At 38.8% G+C, this 19,163-nt stretch overlaps 1 protein-coding gene across 13 annotated transcripts in view; it reads right to left on the minus strand.

Annotated features, from left to right (window-relative positions):
• Positions 1-19,163, minus strand: part of plekha7b (pleckstrin homology domain containing, family A member 7b) — a 110,999-nt gene that overhangs the window by 44,721 nt on the left and 47,115 nt on the right. For 12 of the 13 annotated variants that reach the window (XM_060867751.1, XM_060868102.1, XM_060868189.1 and 9 more), the window contains 4 exons: positions 9,164-9,275; positions 6,638-6,742; positions 6,005-6,077; positions 4,787-4,887 (listed from right to left, as the gene is read on the minus strand). In XM_060867751.1, the coding sequence (XP_060723734.1) occupies positions 4,787-4,887; positions 6,005-6,077; positions 6,638-6,742; positions 9,164-9,275 (391 nt within the window). Of the gene's footprint in view, positions 16-4,786; positions 4,888-6,004; positions 6,078-6,637; positions 6,743-9,163; positions 9,276-19,163 lie in introns of those variants that run through there. The other variant, XM_060868692.1, reaches the window with a different exon arrangement.

A 19,163-nucleotide genomic window follows, 5' to 3' on the forward strand; every position in this document is an offset into this window, starting at 1 on the left:
GATGAGATACAGACGAGCGTATACACACACACACACGAGCAAAAACACACACACACATACAAGCTCACACACAAACACATACAGTACAAGCAAACACACACACGACCAAACACACACACATATATACACACACGACCAAACACACAAACACACACACACACACACATACACACATGAGCGAATACACACGCACACCCAAACACACACACGACCAAACACACACACATATGAGCAAACACATACACACACGCACACACACAGACACACAAGCAAACATACACAAGCAAAAACACACACACGAGCACACACAATCAATAATATACACACAAGCGCAAACACACATACACACATACGCATGTGTACACACAAGAGCACACATATATACACACTTGTGTACGCATACGCACACGCACACATATACACACAGACACCTGAACACACAAGCACGCACACACACATACACACGACCACACATATACACACACACACACACAAATGGTCTATCTGATTACCAACAAGGAGATAAATAAAATGATAATGACAACTTGTCTAAATTGTTGTGTATTGTGTATATGCAAGCCAGATAGATAGATAGATAGATAGATAGATAGATAGATAGATAGATAGATAGATAGATAGATAGATAGATAGATCTCAAAGCAGCATAGTAAGGGATTTACTTTTCCTATTAAATTGAAACATCTAAAAATGTACATTTAATAAATTTAGCAAATAAACAAACAAATCAATCAATCAATATCAAAGCTGCATAGCTACAAGCAAGGGGGAGTTAACAACTTTTTAACTTGGTTATTAATTAAAAAAAAAAAAAGGTAAGTAAGTAAAGATACGACTTTTTGTATTTCCTTAATACGTCATTTTTAAATATTTTCATGTTTTTATCACATAGCATTTTTCCTCTTTTTAAATTTAATATAAAATAGAAATTCTGACTGATAATGCTAGTGTTATTACTATCACTAGGGTAATTACCATCACTAGGGTTATTACTATTACTAGGTTTATTACTATCACTAGGGTTATTACTATCACTAGGTTTATTACTATCACTAGGTTTATTACTATCACTAGGTTTATTACTATCACTAGGGTTATTACTATTACTATTTTATTACTATCACTAAGGTTATTACTAGGGTTATTACTATCACTAGGTTTATTACTATTATATTAGAGTAATACTATGTATAAATCCCTGATTTGTGAAACATATTCTATACCTTTATGTTTTCTTTACAATTCTATATAGTTTCAATATAATTCAATGGACGCAATTAAATTTAAATGCAATACCGCTACAAACTAGCACACACTCTCTCTCTCACACACACATTCCACACATACAAGCTGTGTATGTGCACACACACACACACACACACACACACACACACACACACACACACACACACACACACACACACACACACACACACAAAACAGACAGGAAATGAAGGTCAGGTCAGGGCCTGAGAGGACGAGCTTGCAAACATTCCTGCCACATTGTTCTTTTCTCTGACAGATTAAACACCGTCCTGATCACAACACTGTGCTCTCAGCATTGGGGGAGGAGTTCAGGTGTCTTTTAAAGAAGCTGGATTCATTAAACTAGGTTAGATCAAGGGGAAATCCGATATCAGAAAAAATATCATATCGCAATTCTCAGAGGGTTTTCTATACACAAAAGTAAATAATAATAATAATAATAATAATAATAATAATAATAATAATAATAATAATAATAATATAAATAAATAAACAAACAAATAAACAAACAAATAAACAAATAAATATTAATAAAAAATAAACAATATTTTTTAATAAAAAATATTTTAAGCATTAATCACCTGCATCCCAATAATTAAAACTACTATAGGTTTTTAATCCATTATATCACAGTGTTCATAATATTTCAGAAAAGCAGGTCTACATTAGATCGTTAAATAATGAATCTAAACATCTAATCTGAGCTGAACATCTGATCTAATCTGAACATCTGATCTGAACTTCAGATCCGAACATCTAATCTATCTGAACATTTGATCTAAATATCAGATCAGAACATCTGCACATCTTGAGGGTTGTGGAGTAATCCTTTAAGGTTCGATGTATAATCCTACAGCAACCTTTAGTTCTACACATTGGGATGAATGAATATGGAAATTTGTAATATACTTGGGATAAAACAGGAAGTCATGGATGAACAATGTCCTGTTCCTAATCACTCAAAAAATGTACTTAAAAGATGTAAAAGGTCCGTGGGAAAATTCTTCAAATATATTTTACAATTGACAGGGGTGCCAATAATTGTGCCACACATATATTTAACAAGGATATGTTTTAATAAACCTTTTGTGTGTCTTGTTTACAGTTGTTTGAATTTTTAACAAAAGAACAAAATGTTAAACAACAAAGACCTTTTCTTTAAGACGCGACCTTGATTGGCCTAAATGACCAATATTAATGCCAATATTAACGGAGGGCGCCGTAGTAACTGGTTAAGAATATTTAACATAACTTAACTTATTTTTTAGATTTTAACATCTGTCAGAAGTTTATTTAAAATAGAAGAGCATCTGCACCAAATCCTTGATTTAAAACAAAGAAACCTACAGATTAAACAAAATCTAGACAGAATCCGGTTTCCACTCAACACTAATTTGTTTCTCCTTCTTTTCCGATAACGTGGCAGTTTGGTGAGAACTTGTTGAGATAGTTGTTATCTGTGTGAACGTGATCATGTAAAAATAGTTATTAAATAAGTGGGCGGAGCTAAACACAAAAACGTCTCGCTCCACAATAAAAACTCGAAAACAAAGCACCACAGTTTATAACCTTATTAAATTATATTATATTATATTATATTATATTATATTATATTATATTATATTATATTATATTATATTACTCACTCATTTTCTACCGCTTATTCAAACTATCTCAGGCGTCATTGGGCATCAAGGCAGGATACACCCTGGACGGAGTGCCAACCCATCACAGGGCACACACACACACACTCTCATTCACTCACGCAATCACACACTACGGACAATTTTCCAGAGATGCCAATCAACCTACCATGCATGTCTTTGGACCGGGGGAGGAAACCGGAGTACCCGGAGGAAACCCCCGAGGCACGGGGAGAACATGCAAACTCCACACACACAAGGCGGAGGCGGGAATCGAACCCCCAACCCTGGAGGTGTGAGGCGTACGTGCTAACCACTAAGCCACCGTGCCCCCCTATTATATTATATTATATTATATTATATTATATTATATTATATTATATTATATTATATTATATTATATTATATTATAACAAACAATTTCACTCTATGGCTTTAAAGAGACGTTATGTGAAGCTCCAGGACACAGAAACAGAAGTGAGTGAGGAGATAAAAAGGGGAAAGTAAAACAGAAGGGTTTGTAATTAAGAGATAAATCAGCTGTTAATCTACACTAAAAAGGAGACGGGTTTCCAAGCAGCGCACCAGACAAAGACAAGTGATTTTTTTTTTTTAATACGCATGCAAAGCACCATGAAATAATCCGCATTAAACACCACATCACTCGTCATTCAGCGTAAATGTGTCTTCAGTTCGTCTGCTGTTTGGTTCGACTGAAATCTTGCAGCCATGTGGATGAAAGATCAAAGACGACGCTGCTTATTTCTCCGAGTAGAACTGTCAGACGAATGAAATAACAGGAGCTGATCTACACTATCTGCACTCCAGGGCCTGTATTCAGGAACATTCTCAGTGTAAAGAGTTTCTCCAAAAGACAAAATTCTAAAAAAAAATTCTAGGGAAAATTCATTTCCCCTTAAAATTACAAGAAAGATAAAAGTTCTTCATAAAACATCTTAACCTTTAAAAACGCTCATAGGGTCAAAAAGTGTCAGGAGAAGTGAGGAGGACTTTTAAGAGCTTTAAGAGTTTCTTTATCAGAGGAGAAAATGACTAAAAGGTGAAGAGGGAGAAGAAATGTGTTGTGTACAATATTTAATAATGATAGTGAGTTAATAATCTGCGTAATAATCAGCGTGTTGGGATTATTTTTGTCACCAATCATGTGTGTGTATATATATATATATATATATATATATATATATATATATATATATATATATATATATATATATGTATTCTGCTGCTATGTCATTTAGAGACAGTAACATCTCTAAAACAGAGCTGAAATCCCACAGCAGCAGAAATGACATCATTTGTCTCTATGACATTTCTGCTCTGTGTCGTACATTTACATTTATCACATTTATAACATACAGATGTTAGAGCATCGTTAATATAATCAGTCACAAACGTAATCCCTACACCATATAGTCTTAAATATCTGAACATACAGATAAAGTAAAGGTTTATAACAGACCGGATTTTAAAAGTGCTCCTATTTTTTTATTCCACAACCAATCACAGTCTTCAAAAGAACGTGTCACCTAGTAACAGGTTAAGCTCCGCCTCCTCTCTAAGATAAAAGTTGTTGTATTTTCCTTGTTCAGAGTTGATCTGAGATCTGAGGTCCTGAATCACTCTGAAGATAAGGTTCACTCTGAAGATATTTAGCTCAGTGAGATCATTCTGAGATTCTTTATGAATACGAACCCTGGAGATGATCTGATTTTGATTTCTCAGCAGAACAACAACATCTCGTTTAATTACTGGTGAAAGTGTGACACAAGCTGAATTCACTCACACTGAGAGCCTGAAACAAGAGAAATGACCCAAACCTGGCTGAGCGAGGGATTTACCTTAAAGGCGAACTTGCGGCTGATGTGGTCTTCAGGCTCCACCGGGGAAATGACGTAGCTCGGCAGTGGGATGCTCCCCAACACCGTCTCCTCTCGACTGTCTGCACACATGGAGCACAGAACAAACTAACGTCAATCAGGAGAAAATCAATCCGATATCCGATCTCCGACCGGCACGGCCTTCCCCGGGAAAAGCCAAGAAACGCTGGATGTTGGAGCAGATGTTCTCCACAACACCATCCAGTTCTGAATTTCGTAATTTAACAGGATCCTGTAAAGGCGATATGATGAAAAACATCATCCACAACCATCTAAAGTCCCTCAACAGGAAGTGGCTACAAGAAGAAGCTTCCAGTCCTTCAGTTTATTTAAACTATTAATGAATAAGTTGTATTTTAGATTATTTATAAAGTGCAAGATCAAAATAACATCATTTTTAGACAATTTCTTACTATTAGGATGCACAAAAGAGTTTGATTTATTTTTCAAATAAAAAAAAAAGAGGGTTTTTTTTTTCCCGCTCGGTGTCGTTTACGTCACTTTACAGTCCGCATAACAGAAAGAATAAATTTGCATAATCGCCAGCGTTTATTTTTTAAAAGTATTTTTTGCAAAATCTGAATATGATATGTGTTGTTTAGCTTTTTTTTTTTTTCCTAAACAAAAAGTAGCCACAAAGAATCTAAATTCATATTCAATTTATTTGTATAGCACTTTGTCTCAAAGCAGCTTTACAGAAGTATGGAAACAGAAGAGAGAGGAAAAAAAAAGAAGTAAATACACAATAACAATAATAATAAGAAAAAATAAGGATAAAAATAAATAAACGAATATACACAATTACAGTTTAAAATTCATTTAAATACTTTTAAATACTATATACTGTATCTATCCCTATCCCTGACGAGCAAGCCGGAGGTCGACGGCGGCGAGGAAAACCTCCCTGAGATGATATGAGGAAGAAACTTTGAGAGGAACCAGACTCAGAAGTGAACCTCACCCTCGTTTGGGTGACACACTACAGTAAATAAATATCATTTCTACAGTACAACAGTTTATAACAGTGTAACTATGAGCTCCTGAGGAACTAACGGGTCGTCGTAAACTCTGAGTTCAGCACAGACCCGATTGCTGATAAAGACCCGACCATACGGCTGACTGACACGACATTGGTTCAAATTTACTAATTTGTTTTTATTTATAGTGACGATGACTCACCTTTATAATAAAAGAGGCAGTAATCCGACAACACAAACCACTTCCTCTTCCAAAGCCTCATTCCTGAGCTGTCCTGCAGGTCAAACACATGGTTTATTCAGCTCTTCTTCATCATAAAGCCCTTTAGTGTTAGCTGGAGTTATTATCAACAAATAATTATATAAAAAGTGTAAAAGCTTTTCCCTCTACATGAGGATTCATTCGATCTCCTTTCTGTAGTTGTACAGACACACACACACACACACACACACATACACACACACACACACTCTGTAATTTCTACAATTTATCTCTCTGTAAGCGCCAGTAGAAGAGGTTTATAGCTCTATTGGGGTGGGATTAGTTTTCCTTCTTATTAGGAGTTCAAGGTTTAACATATTTTTAGTTCAAATTATTTTTTTTAGCACAAAATGATTTTAATTCATAGCAGAAGCAGAAGTGTGGTTATTTAAATGAGAACAAAAAAAAGACCATTTGCATAGACTCCTCCCTCTGTTTTGCATATTCGTTGCGTATTCGTTATGAAATGTATATATTTTATTGGGTTGCATGTATTTTGCAGGTGTATTTATTGTTCTGATGTGTGTGTGTGTGTGTGTGTGTGTGTGTGTGTGTCTGTGTTCTCTAGCTCACCTGTTTGTAGAGCCATCCTCTCACCACTACAGGGACGTTCGGGTTCCTCTTGATGGCGTGATCTCTTTTTCCAAAGCTGTGCACTCTTCCACTGGATTTTACAGGCTAAAGCAGAAAGAACTCCTGTTAATCTCTCTCTCTCTCTCTCTCTCTCTCTCTCTCTCTCTCTCTCTCTCTCTCTCTCCATTTCTCTCTCTCTCTCTCTCTCTCTCTCTCTCTCTCTCATTGCAGGAGGTTTGCTGCTAAGGTTAATAAGTGTGAAACACACACACATACACATATACACACACATACACACACACACACATACATACAAACACACACACATACACATACATACACACACACACACACACACATACACATGTACGCACACATACACACACATACACACACATACACACGCGTACACACGCGTACACACGCGTACACACACATACACACGCGTACACACGTGTACACACGCATACACACGCATACACACACACACACATACACAAATACACACACATACACACAGATACACACACATACACACACACATATACACAGTGCAGGCAAAATATCTGGTAGTTTGCTGCTGCATTCTTCAAACAGTCCATTTGTCAAACGCAAAACATATTGGCTTTCTGTCGGCTTGCCGTTATCCGTTACTAATTTTAGCAACACATAGCCTCATTAATCAAACGAATTCATTGGGAAATCGTTCTCAGATGCATGTACACATCATCCCGTTAGTCAGGAAACATGTCCGTGTCCTTCCTGATGTAAAGATTAACACATGCTGACGTGGTAGTGGATCGATCGGCTTCAAATCGTATAATCGGCGATGACTTATTGGGATTTTTGATACGGATTACACTGTTAAGATGACCTGTTCCATCGGGACAAAAGTAATCGCACCCGGAAGCGTGCGTGGAAGGTAAAGCGCTGCTGTGGCTGAGCTGTGTTAGTTAAAAGTTAAGAGTTAAGAGCGTGAACATTAACGCGTGATTTATCAGTGTCGTGTTTATCCTGGGAGAACAGGAAGGCCGGCCAAATCCCAATACTGGAATCTCCAGCATCTGAAGCTCTACAGCTGTTAGAAGGACTGGCAGTGGACCAAACCTGCTGGTGTGGGCTCAAACCCAAGTAAACATCCAGACTGAATATCAATTCACACACACACACGCCCAGGATCAGAGGTATGTGTGTGTGGTGAGTGTGTGTCTGTATGTGTGTGTCTGTATATGTGTATAGGTGTGTGTCTGTTTCTATGTGTGTCTGTATGTGCATGCGTGTGTGACTATGTGTGTGTCTGTATGTGCGTGTAGGTCTGTATGTGTGTATTGGTGTGTGTCTGTATGACTATGTGTGTGTCTGTATGTGCGTGTCTGTATAACTATGTGTGTGTCTGTATAACTATGTGTGTGTCTGTATGTGCGTGTGTGTCTTTATTTGTGTATAGGTGTGTGTCTGTATATATGTGTGTGTTTGTGCATGTGTGTCTGTATGTGTGTGTTTGTGTGTGTGTGTTTGTGTCGGTGTGTTTGTCTGTGTGTGTTTGTGTGTGTGTGTGTTTGTGTTTGTGTGTCGGTGTGTTTGTCTGTGTGCATGTGTATGTGTTCGTGTTTGTGTGTCTGTGTGCATGTGTTTGCGTGTGTGTCTGTGTGTATATGTGTGTGTGACTGTGTATTTGTCTGTGAGTGTGTGTGTGTATGTGTTATTGTTTGTCTGTGTGTGTCTGTGTGCATGTGTGTTTGTTTGCGTGTATGTGTGTGTGGAACATCTAAAAAAAGACGTTCCTCTGGGTTCTGTAGAGACCCCTGAGGTTATGTAATTGAACCTTTTCCCCAAAAAATCTGGGTCTATGTCAAGTTCTTGGAGAGCGATGAAACTTTTCAATTAAAAGAGTCTCACATTATAACTGAAAGACTGAGTAAGGAGAAATGGGTGCCAATACTTTTGGAGATTTATCTCTGTGTAGGTAACGCTGTAATGTTTAGGAAGATCAAAGAGTTGATTAAATATTTGACAAACTGAAGCGATGAAACTCTTCGATAAGAGGGAGGAGTTTCTCTGTCAGCAAAACTACACACAGTTTACTGGATAAATCTAATCATCATAATAATAATAACAACAACAACAACAACAACAACAACAACAACAATAATAATAATAATAAAGGAACCTCTAAATGAGTCGTTAAATGAGTCGTACCATCTGATTCAGATTCAGAGAATCACACTGGGTTCTTTTCAGTGATTCTTCCAAAATGGTTCGCTATAAAGATTCAGTATAAAGAACCGTTTAAGGTTCCACACACTAGAAGAAGCAAGTTATGGAACCATTTTAGGTTCTATGTACAACCGTTCCTTTTACAAGTCTAAGTTTGTACCTTAAGAGTAACTATAAATGGATAAAAAGCATCAAGTTCTTTTAAACACACACACATATATATATCTATATATATAGATATATAGATATATATATAATCAGTGACATGTTGCGTCCTCCTGCATGACCAGAGTACATCAGAGTGCTGACCTTGAGTCCTGAGGGAACGTCCGTGATGGACGAGGTGACGGCCACGGAGGACTCGCTGACCATGCTGGGGGGTCTCGGCTCTGACGGCGGCTTGGACATGTGGGAATTCCCTCTGCGGGAAGAAGACGCACGAGTCACACGTTACGTCGACACACTATTAAAGCAGCACATGATAAAACATCGTCACCCGAGAGAATTCAGAGAGAAAAACAACAGGATTTCACTTCTGTAATATAAATGAAAAATGAAATGAGTATCAGAGGTGGCTGAATATTAATAGATAGATAGATAGATAGATAGATAGATAGATAGATAGATAGATAGATAGATAGATAGATAGATAGATAGAAGCACGGACAGACAGACAGACAGACAGACAGACAGACAGACAGACAGACAGACAGACAGACAGATAGATAGATAGATAGATAGATAGATAGATAGATAGATAGATAGACAAACAGAGACAGACAGACAGACAGACAGACAGACAGACAGACAGACAGATAGATAGATAGATAGATAGATAGATAGATAGATAGATAGATAGATAGATAGATAGACAGCCAGACAGACAGACAGACAGACAGCCAGACAGACAGACAGACAGATAGATATACAGACAGACAGACAGACAGACAGATAGATAGATAGATAGATAGATAGATAGATAGATAGATAGATAGATAGATAGATAGATAGATAGAAGCACGGACAGACAGACAGACAGACAGACAGACAGACAGACAGACAGACAGATAGATAGACAAACAGAGACAGACAGACAGACAGACAGACAGACAGACAGATAGATAGATAGATAGATAGATAGATAGATAGATAGATAGATAGATAGATAGATAGACAAACAGAGACAGACAGACAGACAGACAGACAGACAGATAGACAGACAGACAGATAGATAGATAGATAGATAGATAGATAGATAGATAGATAGATAGATAGATAGACAGCCAGACAGACAGACAGACAGACAGATAGATATACAGACAGACAGACAGACAGACAGACAGACAGACAGACAGACAGACAGATAGATCGATAGATAGATAGATAGATAGATAGATAGATAGAAGCACGGACAGACAGACAGACAGACAGACAGACAGACAGACAGACAGATAGATAGATAGATAGATAGATAGATAGATAGATAGATAGATAGATAGATAGATAGACAAACAGAGACAGACAGACAGACAGACAGACAGACAGATAGATAGATAGATAGATAGATAGATAGATAGATAGATAGATAGATAGATAGATAGATAGACAAACAGAGACAGACAGACAGACAGACAGACAGACAGACAGACAGACAGACAGACAGATAGATAGATAGATAGATAGATAGATAGATAGATAGATAGATAGATAGATAGATAGATAGCCAGACAGACAGACAGACAGACAGATAGATATACAGACAGACAGACAGACAGACAGACAGACAGACAGATAGATAGATAGATAGATAGATAGATAGATAGATAGATAGATAGATAGATAGATAGAAGCACGGACAGACAGACAGACAGACAGACAGACAGACAGACAGACAGACAGATAGATAGATAGACAAACAGAGACAGACAGACAGACAGACAGACAGATAGATAGATAGATAGATAGATAGATAGATAGATAGATAGATAGATAGATAGATATACAGACAGACAGACAGACAGACAGACAGAGAGATAGATAGATAGATAGATAGATAGATAGATAGATAGATAGATAGATAGATAGATAGATAGATAGACAAACAGAGACAGACAGACAGACAGACAGACAGACAGACAGACAGACAGACAGATAGATAGATAGATAGATAGATAGATAGATAGATAGATAGATAGATAGACAAACAGAGACAGACAGACAGACAGACAGACAGACAGACAGATAGATAGATAGATAGATAGATAGATAGATAGATAGATAGATAGATAGATAGATAGACAGCCAGACAGTCAGACAGACAACCAGACAGACAGACAGACAGATAGATATACAGACAGACAGACAGACAGACAGATAGATATACAGACAGACAGACAGACAGACAGATAGATAGATAGATAGATAGATAGATAGATAGATAGATAGATAGATAGAAGCACGGACAGACAGACAGACAGACAGACAGACAGACAGACAGATAGATAGATAGATAGATAGATAGATAGATAGATAGATAGATAGATAGATAGACAAACAGAGACAGACAGACAGACAGACAGACAGACAGACAGATAGATAGATAGATAGATAGATAGATAGATAGATAGATAGATAGATAGATAGATAGATAGACAAACAGAGACAGACAGACAGACAGACAGACAGATAGATAGATAGATAGATAGATAGATAGATAGATAGATAGATAGATAGATAGATAGATAGATAGATAGATAGACAGCCAGACAGACAGACAGATAGATATACAGAGAGACAGACAGACAGACAGACAGACAGACAGATAGATAGATAGATAGATAGATAGATAGATAGATAGATAGATAGATAGATAGATAGATAGAAGCACGGACAGACAGACAGACAGACAGACAGACAGACAGACAGACAGACAGACAGATAGATAGATAGATAGATAGATAGATAGATAGATAGATAGATAGATAGATAGATAGATAGATAGATAGATAGATAGATAATGTGTCTTGCATGTTTAAGATTTTTTTAATCAGCGTATATTCTTTTATGTTCAGGTGCCTAAATGTTACTCCTCATAAAGTATTTTAAAAAATAAACCTTTTATATAAAATATTTCATTTCATAATTTCAAAGTTTTTTTTTATTCTTTATTTCACATTCCAGACTCTCAACACTATAATGTTTATAGTTCTTCTGTTGTCAGGAATTAACTCCGCCCACTTTTCCCATTTAATGTAATGTATGTAAGTGTGTGATGTTTATAGTCACTAAAGGAGTCCCTGTTAGTAATTTACGTTAAAAAACACACAGATTGTCGTATTTTATCAGCATGAAACCGTAAAATACACGAGAAAACTTAGGGCTTCAGTTCTGACACTGGAGACTCCTTCTATAAACAGTAAATAAAAGTCTTCTCACAGATCAGTGATTTAGACGTTTATATTTGTACAAGTTTCTACGTGTTTGTTAGTCTGTTTATGGTTAGCAGAGCGTCCGCCCGGCGAATGAGCCGTTACTATAGAAACCATTCAGCGTATAAGGATGTGATCTGCAGCGAGAGCTGGTGTTCATCTCAGCTGTCTGTGCCTGGTGTTTATTAGACACGGATCATTCCGACGCCCTGAACACACTCAGCTCATCTCTATTACACTTCTATTTCCGAAGAACAGAACCAGGCTCGCGTCTTCATCCTGCGCTCTGTTTCTGACCTCTGGCATCGCTAGCGTTCTCTGCATCAGTGTGGTGTTAACAGAGTTATATCAGGATCACTGAGGAACTCAGAGTGATGTTGTATTGTGTGAGTGACCGCGAGTGGAACTCTGGGAACGTACAAAAAAAAACCCAGGTCAGATTGTCACACAGCTACGGGTCAAGAGCATTCTATACACTCCAAATATTCCAAACACACACACATACACACACAGGCACAAACACACACACACACATACACACAGGCACAAACACACACACATACACACAAACACATGCGGGCACACACACAGTCCTCCACACACAAACACACACAGAGACAGACACACACAAGCACAGTCACACATGCACACACAAACACGCACACGTGCGCGCACAGACACACATGCACAAACATACGTGCACACGCACACACACACACACACACATGCAGACACAAACACACACAAAGACACACACACAAACACTCAGACACAGACAGACACACACACACATACACACACAGACACACGTGCACACACACATGCAGACACAAACACACACAGACACAAACACACACACAGACACAAACATACAGACACACACACACCTGTGGAACTTATGCAACAAGTTCAACAGCTTAAATAATAATAATAATAATAATAATAATAATAATAATAATAATAATAATAATAATAATAATATTAATAATAATAATAATTATTATTATTATTATTATTTATATTCTTATTAATATTATTATATTACGGAATCAGTGTTTACAGGATGTGACTGTAGCATCATCAGTTTTGCGTGATTGTTAAGTTATAGTGTGAAAGTGTGAGCTCTGTGTCAGGATTACTCAAAATGTTTCACTTATGTGTCAGTGTGGGTGTGGGTGGATGTGTGTGTGTGTGTGTGTAGGTGTGTGTGTGGGTGTTAGAGCAAGTTTACTGGAGTAAAAACTCAACTGACTGGACTGAAACTGACTGGAGTAAAAACTCAAAGCTGAAGTAAATAAATTACTCCACATATTCTGTCTTGATGTAACTGATGTGTATTGATGTCGTATGCTACATGTTTAAATCTCTTCTCTTTCTTTATCACACATAAATAATGGTATGTAACGTATTTTATTGAAATACAATTGTTAAAGGTTGTAAAGCCCAAATGTCAGACAATACATGCTGGATCTGAGATGTAAAAAATGGGAATGTGGGTTAAATCTTCACCTACAGTATATAATACACATATAATATAATATTGGTCAAAGCACACACACACACACACACACACACACACACACACACACAGCATACAGGAAGATGGTAAATTGCAAAAAGAAACACAAGATGAAGAGCTAGAACTCAGAACTCACCCCATTATGCAGGTTTCTAAACCCCACAACAAGCTGATGCTTTCATTTTCCGAGCAGTGCAAGTTTACGCTATGAGACAGTGACTGAGATAAAGTCTCTCTCTCTCTCTCTCTCTCTCTCTCTCTCTCTCACAACCTCTCTCTCTCTCTCTCTCTCTCTCTCTCTCTCACAACCTCTCTCTCTCTCTCTCTCTCTCTCTCTCTCTCACAACCTCTCTCTCTCTCTCTCTCTCTCTCTCTCTCTCTCTCACACAACCCCTCTCTCTCTCTCTCTCTCTCTCTCTCTCTCTCTCACAACCTCTCTCTCTCTCTCTCTCTCTCACAACCTCTCTCTCTCTCTCTCTCTCTCTCTCTCTCACAACCTCTCTCTCTCTCTCTCTCTCTCTCTCTCACACAACCACTCTCTCTCTCTCTCTCTCTCTCTCTCTCTCTCTCTCTCTCTCTCTCACAACCTCTCTCTCTCTCTCTCTCTCTCTCACAACCTCTCTCTCTCTCTCTCTCACAACCTCTCTCTCTCTCTCACACACAACCTCTCTTTCTCTCTCTCTCTCTCTCTCTCTCTCTCTCACAACCTCTCTCTCTCTTTCTCTCACAACCTCTCTCTCTCTCTCTCTCTCTCTCACAACCTCTCTTTCTCTCTCTCTCACAACCTCTCTTTCTCTCTCTCTCTCTCTCTCTCTCTCTCTCTCTCTCTCTCTCTCTCTCACAACCTCTCTCTCTCTCTCTTTCTCTCACAACCTCTCTCTCTCTCTCTCTCTCTCTCTCTCTCTCTCTCTCTCTCCCTCTCTTTCTCTCTCTCTTTCTTTCTTTCTTTCTCTCACAACCTCTCTCTCTCTTTCTCTCACAACCTCTCTCTCTCTCTCTCTCTCTCTCTCTCTCTCTCTCTCACAACCTCTCTTTCTCTCTCTCTCACAACCTCTCTTTCTCTCTCTCTCTCTCTCTCTCTCTCTCTCTCTCTCACAACCTCTCTCTCTCTCTCTTTCTCTCACAACCTCTCTCTCTCTTTCTCTCTCTCTCTCTCTCTCTCTCTCTCTCTCTCTCTCTCTCTTTCTTTCTTTCTTTCACAACCTCTCTCTCTCTTTCTCTCACAACTGCTCTCTCTCTCTCGCTCTCTCGCTCTCCCTCTCTTTCTCTCTTTCTCTCACAACCTCTCTCTCTCTCTTTCTCTCGCTTCTTCCTGTGGAACACGAGGTCCGAGTCCAAGTCCAAAGACAAACATCACAACATCAGGAAGCTCAGAGGTGGATCTCCACCACACTCCACTTCCTCTCCCTCACACCTCTCTCCCTTCTTCTCTCATTCCTATCCAGCAGTTTTTTACTCCGTTTTTCCATTTGTTTACCTTCTGGTGTTTTTTCTCCAGGAGACTCACAGACGGATTTTCAGAAGCAGGCTGAGAGTCTGATTAGAGCCCAGAGTGATTAGACGAGGGGTGTAATTTGAGTGTGATGGCGGTCACACACACTCAGTCAAGTGAAAAAAAAGGAAAACAAGAAAGAAAAATGACCCTATGGACGATTTGATAAGGAAAAAAAAAAGATTCACGTGATTTAATCAGAAGGAGGATTTACACCTAATATTCAGGCTCAGATAAAACATAAAACATAAAACACACTCTGTGTCAGTAACATGAGTGACATGAGTGACACTCTGAATGGTAACAGGAGTATTTCTGTATTCATAAAATTTAATAAAGAAAGAATCAAAAATGGAATTTTAATCTATCCATCCATCCATCTCTCCATCTCTCCATCCATCTATCCATCACCATCTATCCATCCACGCATCTATCCATCCATCCATCCATCCATCTATCTATCCATCTCTCCATCCATCCACCCATCTATCCATCCATCCATCTATCCATCCATCCATCCATCCATGCATCTATCCATCTATCCATCCATCCATCCATCTCTCCATCCATCTATCTATCTCTCCATCCATTCATCCATCTCTCCATCCATCCACCCATCTATCCATCCACCCAGCTATCCATCCATCTATCCATCCATCTCTCCATCCATCCACCCATCTATCCATCCATCCATCCATCTCTCCATCTGTCCATCTCTCCATCCATCTATGCATCTATCTATCTATCTATCTCTCCATCTCTCCATCCATTCATCCATCTCTCCATCCATTCATCCATCTCTCCATCCATCCATCTATCTATCTATCTATCTATCTATCTATCTATCTATCTATCTATCTATCTATCTCTCATCCATCCATCTCTCCATCCATCTATCTGTCTATCTATCCATCTATCCATCTATCTAGCTATCTATCTAGCTATCCATCCATCTCTCCATCCATCCATCTATCCATCACCATCCATCCAGCTCTCCATCCATCCATCTCTCCATCCATCCACCCTTCTATCCATCAATCCATCCATCCATCCATCCATCTACAGTATCTATCCATCCATCATCCATCCATCTCTCCATCTATCTATCTATCTATCTATCTATAGAGGGATGCGGTAGCCTAGTGTCTAAGGTGTTGGACTACTGATTAGAAGGGTACGCGAATCCCAGGACACCTCTGGGCCCCTGAATAAGGCCCTTAAAATGTAAGTGGCTCTGGATAAGAGTGTAAATGCAGAATGCTGTAAATGTAAATATCTAAACCGCTCGATCGTCCACATGAAAGTAAAGTACTCCAGAAATTTGGGGTGTTTCTGAAAAGATTTTTAAAATAAATAAATTGTCTCCTGTTCATAATGTATCTGTGTAGAAGATGTAATCTGTATCTGTATCCCGGGAGTGGGGATGTGTCTGAGACTCCTGTGGCTAACCACCACCTCCATGTTCAGAAGAAATGTGTGTGTGTGTATGTGTGTGTGTGTGTGTTTATACATACATAGCCCTTTGTGAGGACTAGAAGCACTAAACGTCCTGATAATGATATAATATTACCAACTGCACTCACAATCAGCAGACCCTCACAACATGTCCTCAGAAAGAGAGAAAAATGTGTGTGTGTGTGTGTGTGTGTGTGTGTGTGTGTGTGTGTGTGTGAGACGGGAAAAAGTCCTTTCCAAATCTGGATCGGAACACACACACACACACACACACACACACACACACACACACACACACACACACACACACACACACACACACACACACACACACACATATACACACACCCTGTGTGTCAGGAAGGTTGATAGAGTGATACAGACTGGGGCGTTTCCACACATGAGCAGCTGCTAGGCGAGGTTTTATTTTCCAGCAGTACAGCAGAAAGCAAAGGAACGTCAACAAAGAAAATGAACAATAAATAAATAAATAAAGTTGTGAACTTAGTCACAAGTAAAAACATTTACATTGTCCTTTGTATTTGTGTGGGAAAATCTAGCTTTACAGACAGACAGACAGAAAGACAGACAGACAGACAGACAGACGGTCAGACAGACAGACAGATAGATAGATAGATAGATAGATAGAGATAGATAGGAAACAGGAAATGGATTGTACAGTAAGGATTTGTACAGTAAATTACTTTTTCATAAAAGTCTCTGCTTATTGTTAATTAAACAGATAATTATTTTAAATCCCATAAAGTCACAACAAACCCGCCTGTTCACTCGCTCCCTGAAGCAGACATCCTGAGTATCTCTTTACAAGCTAAACATCGTTCACTACTGCACATCAGCTCAGTAAAAGCTGAAGGAGAAAAGAAGCTCCTTTAATTACATCCTAACCGCCGGGCTGCGAGATGTCACACGTCCACTCCGGCTCTTAGCTCACTCCTATATTAGGGTACGGTTATGCTAACATCATCTCTCTGTGTGCTGTGACACAGGTTTAGATCACACCTTCCATAAACCGCCTTCCTGATGAGAAGCATTAATCAGGCTCGGGGAGGAACGGCATTGCAGCTCATACTGGAATAAGAGTCGGAACTATCTGCTTTTTACACCTTGTCACTTCATGTGTTTTCTGTGATCAGATAGCTATCCGATGGTAAAAAGACCAGGTCTAAATGCCCTCCGAAACGTTTTTGAGACGGACATAAATCCGATGGTACAAACCCCTTCAGGAGGTGGTCTGGGACGCGTTTCAGATGAAACTGGACAGGTGTAAATGAATGTGGTTGTTCAAGCCACATACGTCAGCGCTATACTCCTCCCAAACGGAAGTACGTCACTCGCAGGTGATCTTTCACCCAGGCGTCTCGTTAGGGCTTAAAACGCACTGCTGCTGCCAGCGAAAATGCAGCAAACAGTAAACGATGCTTTTTGTAGCATAACCGTCGTTACAAGTTTTTACATCTTCTTTTTGATTGCATTCTGAAAACCGCACACACCAAAGTGTGTTCTGTTTCACTTACCCCGGAAATGAGGTAAAATATATTTACATTTTGGGCGGGTTTAGAAAGATCGGATCGATATCCGATTCGCCGCGACGCGTTTATGTGGCCTGATGTAAATGGAACAGTTTTAACAAATCAGACAGCTATCAGATCAGAGAAAACACATGAAGTGACCAGGTGTAAAAAGGCCCTTAGAAACAGAGGTTCCTTGGGGTTCTATATAGAATCCTGGTGTTCTGGACTCGACCAACAGAACCTATTTTCCTCCCAAATATAACTGCTTTTATGTCGAGCCCTTGGAGAGTGATGAAGAACGCATACGAAAAGTATGAATAAGACGTAAAGGGTGCCATTACTTTTGGCATTTTGAATTAAGTACAGTAATAGAACTAATTTAGGTTCTATGAAGAACCATGCATCGATGCAAAACCCGAGGTTCACAAATTCAAAAGTCAAATTTTCACCCAGACTTTTGAATCCTGATGAGCTCTCTCTGTGTGGGAGGGGCATACTCTCTCTCCTCTGTCAATCACAGCAGCACTAGCCTATCATAAGTATCTGTGAGCTCATGTATGTGGAAGAGGGTGAATAGCGCTTTCTTCAGAGTGTGTTACACCACACTGTGACACCTTATGAGCAGAAGATCGTATGTAAACCTCGTCTTTAAAGGTTTATTCGTATTTACAGGTGTTTTTTGGTTTGATTGAAACAGAGACGGTAAAAGATTTAATTTTGTCTTTAAATAAACAACCAAGGTTCGAGGTCTTTATTACCTGCCCTTCCAGACTGTTGAACTGACTTACATTTACATCATGTGGCAGACGCCCTTATCCAGAGCGACTTACATTATCTCATTTTCTTTATACAGCTGAGCAATTGAGGGTTAAGGGCCTTGCTC

The sequence above is a fragment of the Tachysurus vachellii genome, chromosome 1 (assembly GCF_030014155.1).
Source record: "Tachysurus vachellii isolate PV-2020 chromosome 1, HZAU_Pvac_v1, whole genome shotgun sequence".
NCBI classification, from domain to species: Eukaryota; Metazoa; Chordata; class Actinopteri; order Siluriformes; family Bagridae; genus Tachysurus; species Tachysurus vachellii.